The 8022-nt window shown below is 42.0% G+C and overlaps 1 protein-coding gene across 2 annotated transcripts in view; it reads left to right on the top strand.

Moving 5' to 3' along the window:
* Positions 1-964: 964 nt before the first annotated feature.
* Positions 965-8022, top strand: part of TMEM178A (transmembrane protein 178A) — a 272580-nt gene continuing 265522 nt past the window's right edge. Inside the window, exon 1 of one of the 2 annotated variants that reach the window (XM_073627651.1) lies at positions 965-1994. In XM_073627651.1, the coding sequence (XP_073483752.1) occupies positions 1559-1994 (436 nt within the window). In that variant the 5' untranslated portion in view covers positions 965-1558. The remainder of the gene's footprint in view (positions 1995-8022) is intronic. The other variant, XM_073627650.1, reaches the window with a different exon arrangement.

Genomic DNA, 8022 nt, shown 5'->3' with positions numbered 1-8022 from the left:
ACAGTTATTATTTAGTTATTGATCATTTGTCACGCATACACAATTTGATGTTCACAAGACAATGCTGAATTAGTTTGGCAGGTTGTAGGCTAGATTGACATTATAAAGTGTCAAGAACGTGCACACAGTCACATGCGTTCCTCACACATTAGAGAAAGGCGCTGCTGCTTAGAAGATTCATAATGGCACCCCCACGCATGGGCAAAACATCCGCGTCTTCCACCATACACTGCAGTATACAGTTCTGTGCTGCGCAATTTTAAAAAAAGGGTCGTGGACTTCTTTCTCCAAATTTCTATGAGTAGGGCCGCCCATTGAAATGAGCAGTGTTCTGAATGGAGCCTTATTTTTGTTAGATAAATTACTTGTTTTCTTCCTCATTATAGGAGTATGATAGCCCCTGAATTCTTCTAAACTATTTTTCCCAGCTTTGTTCAATTTCATTTACAAAGTTGCATTAGCAGTAGTGCTGTTATTGCTTGTCTAGCAGACAGGAAATTGATAACTGATTGCCTGAGCACCTTGCTTGTATGTATGGTTCCTCTATATAATACATATCAGATATACCATATTATGCAAACATAGATACAGCCAAGCTAATTTTCAAAAGGTACAACCTCACTACTGCCAGCTTATTCCAAAGAATAATGCATACATTTATTCATGTTTTAGGATGTGGTTTTCTAGATAACATAGCATATTCACCTTTGAAGTTGCAGTCATAAATCACAGCCTTTTCTAAAATCATAGACTTCAAAACCTGTGTAATGATAGTGGTTGCTATAATGAATAATGATCAAGCAACTGTTATGATATAATATATTGCAGATCCCAGTGGTAATTTCATAGAAAAGCTGTTAGAGTGTAAGACTTCCTGTTTAATTATTGTTACAACTGAAAGGTGTAGAAGCCTTATGTCACAGAATTGATGTTTGCTGTTTTATTTCTTCTAAATTGCTATGTTATTTGTGTGTGACCTTGTCATACCCTGGCTAGATCTGGGAAGGGCACATTCTGTGGGGAGTAGATCATTATTGTAATTGATTAGCCTGTACATTATTCATTCACTTAGTAGGTATAAATATCTCTCTACTTCTTGATTTAGTGATTTACAGGAGAGAAGAAAAGGAGAGAGAGAGAGAGAGAGAGAGAGAGAGAGAGAGAGAGATGATGATGCAGCAGGAGAGAACAGTCGGAAGGAGGCAAATGAAGGAGGGAATATAGAGTTTATGTCTGCATCACAAAGCTGCTGCTTCATGTAGTCTGTTCACAAGCAGCCGGTGAGGTTGCAGTATACACAAAAGGCTAAGTTGGCTGTAGGTTGAATCCTATTCACAGCATCTTGGCTGTTGATTTTGTGACTGGAGGCAGCCTGAAGGCACAGGGAAGATGACATTTTGGTTTAGGATATGGAAAAAAAGCATCTAGGGTGTTGTGGAGGTTGCAGATCACAGAAGGGGTGGCTTAATGGCTGGAGAAGCACAAACAGAAGTGAGAGGAGGGGGGTGCATTGCCTGAATCAAAGCAGCATCATGACAGCCAGTGTCGCCTTGGTGTGATGCTGCACAAAGACATGGAGACAAGGGGCTTGGTCACTGCTGTTAGCTTGGCTCTGAGCCTTTTATCCTTGATTCTTCTGGTTACGGCTATATTTACAGACCACTGGTATGAGACGGACACTCAAAAACACAAGGAGATCTGTGACAGCCAGGGCAACTCAGACCCTACAGACCAAAAGAACAGACTGATGCCCCTTTATCAGCTGCCCTTCCGTGGGGACTCTTCCAAGAACCGCAAGATGGGTCTTTTGTCTCCAGCTCCAGCTGGAGGGGTCAGGGAGCCGGAGGATCTACTGGAAAACTGGAGGTCTCTATTGGGACTGGGGGTATTGGAATCAGATTGCGGACGCCCCCTTTTCTCTACCTATTCCGGGCTGTGGAGGAAATGCTACCTTATGGGAATTGACAAAGACATTGACAACCTCATTCTGAAAGGTAAGCAAAAGCAAACGAGGTGTCAGTAGATGCTCTGTGCACATGTGACTTTCCCAGGACATCCACAGTAATGGCTGTGATATAGGGGATGCTAAAAACAAACATAGAACTGTTATATTATTTCAACAAAACATTATCTTGAGGGTCACTGCTATATGTAGCATGTATAAATTTAATTCACAAATATTTAAACAACTAAAAATATATTTTTTATACACTTTGTTAAGTCATGCAAGCTAACATTGTATCAACGTTTCCCAGAGTCCTCATCCTCATAATGATCCTCCGGATCATTACATAATTAGACATTATTTGTGTAATGACATCTTCAGGTATTCTACTGGATCCCCACCTTTAACCTTTGGTTCGGAAATTCTCAGTGGAATTATACCTAATAATTATAGTTCTCTTGAAACTTTAACTTCTTGCAGAAGGACACTAGTGTTGGATTTTTTTATGTTTAGGATGAATTAGACACTAAAACTATTTTACTCTCTAATTGTACATATAGCTTATCAGAAGAATATACAGTATGTCAAATGTTTTCATTTTGGAACAACCAAAATAGGTCCTTTTACTATTCATGTCTTCTACATTGGTAATTTAGTAATTTATTTTTCCTATTTCAAGAACTCTGGGATACTTGCATTGTTATAGGGAGACAATGTGGAATGTACTGTATAGATAAACAGCACACAATCAATATATTAAAACTGATGCTTATGAGCTTATAGTGTGTAGCTACGACAGCTGATCACTTTAACTTGTGTGTGATGCAGTGACTGCAACTACTTTGAAATCTACTTAATTTTGGATTGTTTCTGGATTTTAAAAGATTTCTTTGGTTGTATGAGCTAAATGAGTATTTTGATCATTTGCATACTTAAAAACTTGATTTAAATCATTTATAGCAATATGTTTGTAAATTGTTACAAAATCCCTCAGTTTCCTGCTTGACAGAAATTGTGTCTCTAGTTCAGTTAAAACACAATACTGGCGATGGTGACAATTTAGATCCACCCAAATAGAGTAGAAAAAGGAGTCATTGATATAGTATTTTCATAACTTATGTACACGTTCTAATTATTGTTACTAGAACAACCTATGTTTCCATTCTATTTTATGGTAAAATTAGTGGCATGCAGCTATTTAAAACCACTTAACAGAGGGTACATAATTGTTGCCTAGCTACATATCATAAATGTATTCACCAGCCATCTGCAATTTATGTAATGCTAGTGCTTGGCAAGTGGCTGTGCTGATGCCAATAAATTCTCATTGTATGTGTAAGTTGCACAGAATCTATGTTTGACATACAGAACCTGATTTAATGGTGTAGTATGTCCTGCATGCTAGTCTAAAGCTGGTGTTTCATCACATTCGGCTACCCATCACATTATGCTACCCGCTGGAGTGCGCCGGCATGCTGCCGCCATATGCATTCCAAAACTGTTGTAAGACACCACTTTGCCACAGGGCCCCTCGTGGGCTCGCCACGCTTCGGGCACGGCTTCGCTTCACTCGGCATAATTATAATCTAACTGTATGTCCACTTGGATGGTGGGGCTTGAACCTGGACTCAGGGGTGTGACCACAAAATTCTGCGCAAGTGCAGATCGCCACAGTGTTGGAACGCATATGGCGGTGTCGCGCATGCGCAGTCCAGCGGGCAGCCAAATGTGATGGGTCGCCATATGTGACGAAACACTGGCACACTTGGGAAATGGAGAAATAATTATGATAATTAAAATAAACTGGATAAAAGGGCAGAATGAAATAATTTATCTCTTGGTTATTAAAACAAGAAAAAAGAATGACACTTGCTTGGTAATAAATGTGTGTTGAATTCTTTTGTGGATGATTGCTAGAATTATGTGGCTAAAAATATATCTTGCCAGAAGAGAAATGACCTGTATACCCCTTTACACAATTACATCTCCACTGTGTCACATCAGTGTACTTTACTCTTCATTAATGCCTGGCAGGACTACCAGGTTCCTTAAATGATGTTTAACCTTTTCCAGTGGTTACCTGCTTTACAATGTGCAGTTGTATTTGTATAGTATCCATTTGTGTAGTGTTATTTATAAAACCCCCTTTGCAGCTCTAATGCACACACATGTACAAAAAAAGCCGAACTGTGTATTGCTATGCATTGTTCTGCATTTTTAGAGGTTGCTACCTTGTTGAAATAGACAATAGGGTCCTCCCTCATTATATATAGAGGTAATTGTAAAGTCCCACATGTCATATTCAATAATTCATTTACAGTAAATAAATAGTGCACTGCATGCACAGATGCAATTATAGTATGAATATATATATAAAGGCAGGTACAGTTAAACTTCAGACAGATTTTTGGCACTCAGATATGATGTTCTTACTTTACAGATGTTTATGTATCAATGTAATTGCTTAGTGCCCTCCAAAAATGCAGAAACTGCATAACTGTCACCACAGTGCATCTTGGAACAATGTAGTTTATATATTTAAATTTGGAGGGTAAAGTTACTGTCTTTGAAAGGTGGTACAAGGAAATATTTACAATAATGTAAACCTATTTTTCTCTCTAATGAATATAAATGTACTTTTATGGGGGAAAAAAAATAGTTCCATATCTTAACTTGATCTACATACCGTAAATTCACAATTAAAAAAAATAAAAATAAAAATACATTCTTGCGATCCTTTTGTAAATTTTAAGCTGCAAGAGGGCGTCTGTAGATGAAAAGGCTAAGTAGTGGTAGTAATGTTGCAATTTTTTTGTTATTTTACTGTGTTTGGCAGATAAAGATATGTGGGTCAAAAGTTGGAAATTAAAGTGGAACTAAACTTTCCTATTCTTTACAGCCAAGGAAGCTGCCATCTTAGCCTTTGTTTGATCTGCAGTTGTCACGGTGCTGCATATGGATTTAGCTATGACACCAGCCATTTAAAGGCTTGAAAGTTGAGAACTAACATAAGCATGCTAGTAACTTTAATAGCTATCAATCAAGGCATGCCTTCAATGTAACTGTTTGAGAAACAGTTAAGTGGAGCTAAATCCTGCTATCTTTTACAGCCAAGAAAGCTGCGATCTTAATCATTGTTTGATGTGCAGTTGCTGTGGTGCTGTGATCAATTATGACACCAGCTATTTGACGGCTTAAAAGTTCAGTTGAGATCACAAGCAACTTTGACAGGTATCATTGATGGCATGACTTGAATATAACGGTTTTAGGAAACCATTTAATTGGTGGGTTTTGTTCTGCTTTAAGAAAACCAATACAAGCCAAATGTTTTTCAAAAGTACTTAGATTGCACTTTTAAACTGCCAGCATTGTTAAAAACGTGTGCCATTTGGATCTAAATAATTATGCGTAATATTCCAATAGGGGGTTTGCTGAATTGGCCCTGAACCAATCACTATTAAGGCCCGTACACACGATCGGACTTTTTGACAATTTAGCTGTTTTGGAGCAACATCCGACCGTGTGTACGCTCCATCAGACAAACTTTTTCAGTTTCCATCAGACTTTGTTGGCTGTGCGAACGGACAAACTTTCCGGCAACAAAAGTCAGATGGAGCAAATTCCAATCATGTGTGCACAAAGTCGGACTTTTGTACAAACTACAGTACGCAGCATACCACTACCCATTCACCTAGGGAAAAAAGTGTCAATAAAAAAACACACTACACAGGTTTTTAAAGTAATTTATTAGGCAGCTCCGGGGGTCTTCTTCCGACTCCGGAGGTCTTCTTCCAACTCTGGGGGTCTTCTTTCGACTTCGGGGTTCTCTCCGGCGTCTTCTCCCGGTGTCCAGTTCTTCTCTGCTCTCTCTGGCCTCTTCTCCCGGTGTCCGGTTCTTCTGCCGACTCCTCCGCTATCTTCTGCCGCTCTTTTGCTAGCGGTGGCCCGGACTTCTGTGTCATCTTCTTCCCTCTTCTTTTCTTCCGATGATTACACGACACTCTCTCTCGATGTAATGCTGTGTAAGCACTCCGTAATGACTTATATAGGCATGGGGCGGGGTCACCGGGTGATGTCATCTGATGACCACGCCCTCTTATGATGTCACAGTCCCAGCATGTCCCGGGACTGTGACGTCATAAGGAGGTGGGGTCACCGCCTATATAAGTAATTGCGGAGTCATCACACACCATTACAGCGGGAGAGAGGCCCCCCTCCCCCAAAGCACCCACCCCCCCATGTTCAGGGCATACGGCCTGGTACGGCTCAGGGGGGGGAGCTCGCTCGTCCCCACCCCCTTTCCTGCCCGGCCGGGGTACGTGCTCAGATAATGGTCTGGTATGGATTTTGGGCGTTTTTTCTGCGTTTTTTCGGCGTAGGGGATTCCCCTTATAATCCATACCAGACCTAAGGGCCTGGTATGCTCCCAGAGGGGAATACCCTCTCGTGCTCGCCGCAATAGGAAAATGTGTTTTTCCTATTGCAGCCAGCGCGAGATGTACAGTACCATGTCGCCGAGAACCATTCTCGCAGCTGCATACTGTAGTTTGTACAAAAGTCAGACGACTTTGCGTACACACGATCGGACTTTGCTCCGTCGGACTGTGTTTGTTGACAAAAAGTCTGATCGTGTGTGCTGGCCTTAAAGGAGCACATGTGTATTCATGACAAATATATTAAAAGGTATCACACTAAGTATTTTTGTGCTCTCCTTGGCCCATTTTTCCAATAACTACTGGTGGTTCAACATCTGGGCATTCAAGATATGATCCTATCACTTTCTGAATGCATGTTTTTTTTGGCTGTTTTTTCAATCCCAAGGGGATTTTATCATGAAAAACATACCACAATTGCAGGCCAAGTCTTTGACTCACAGTTGTGGTATGGTTACTTTGACCTCAATGGGCCAGTTTGAAAGGTGGTGCCATTGTTCAAGCTTGACAGTTAAATTTTCCCCAGCTGCGAAGCAAAGCATCGTGGCCATAGCAGGTGTAACACCCTTTTTGTATGCCAGGCTTCAGGTGGGCAGTGAGGGAACAGTAAAAGCATGAATCAACTGCCTGTTTTTTACCATCTCCCTGCTATCCATGTGAAAGGGACCTTAAAGCATAGTTGCCAACATTGTAAAAAAAATTTTCAGGACACTTTTTTGGCTGTAGGCGGAGTCAGCCTACAATTAGGGGGCCGGGCATGCATTAGTAGGCATGGTATAGGGAAAGGGAAAATGGACGTGGTTTACGTGAAATAGTGGGCGTGGCTTACATGGGTGTGGCTAAAATGGGGTGTGGTTAGAGTCTGAGATGAATGAGGGATGCAGAGGGAAAGGGGAAAGGGGGGTAGAGGGAGAGGGATGGAGGGACAGCAGACCCAGATCCTACACCACAATAGCAATGTGTATTCCAGAGTTTAACCATCAGCAGATAAAGATACTCCAAACACCTGGTGTTGGCGCTTCAATCATCCCGGCACCATGATTGTTATGGTGTCAGGATGATTGAAGTGCATTATTTCTATTATTACATTGTAATATAAAATGAAATCATTCAACTCACCATAATGCAGAATCAGTGGGACCACTGAGCGTGTCACCTGCTACGTCGCCTGCCCCCAGATGCCATCAGGTTCCCCCAGCAGAGTCCTTGCATCAGGTGCCCCAGCAGAGTGCCTCCTTCCATCAGGCATTTCCAGCGGAGTGCCTCCTTACATCATGTGTCCCCAGTGGAGTGCCTCTTACATCAGATGTCCCCAGTACAGTACCTCTTACATCAGGTGTCCCCAGCGGAGTGCCTCTTACATCAGGTGTCCCCAGCGGAGTGCCTCAAATCAGTGCCCCCAGTGGAGTGTTGGCTGCAGATGGAGTGTTGGCTACAGTCTAGCTACATCTCCTCAAGAGTGGTGACAAGGGGAGAGAGGTGTGTGGGTGGAGGCATGGTGACTTGGGGTGTTACAGGCTGACTTGGGGAAGGGTGGAGACAGGGTGGTGATTTGGGAGTGCAGGCATGATGGTGACCTGGGGGGTGCAGGCATGGTGGTGACTAGGCCAGAGGGGGTGCAGGCATGGTGGTGACTAGGCCGGA

This window comes from Aquarana catesbeiana, linkage group LG04, assembly GCF_042186555.1.
Source record: "Aquarana catesbeiana isolate 2022-GZ linkage group LG04, ASM4218655v1, whole genome shotgun sequence".
In the NCBI taxonomy this organism is placed as follows: domain Eukaryota; kingdom Metazoa; phylum Chordata; class Amphibia; order Anura; family Ranidae; genus Aquarana; species Aquarana catesbeiana.
This window is presented reverse-complemented; position numbering and strand designations above follow the sequence as displayed.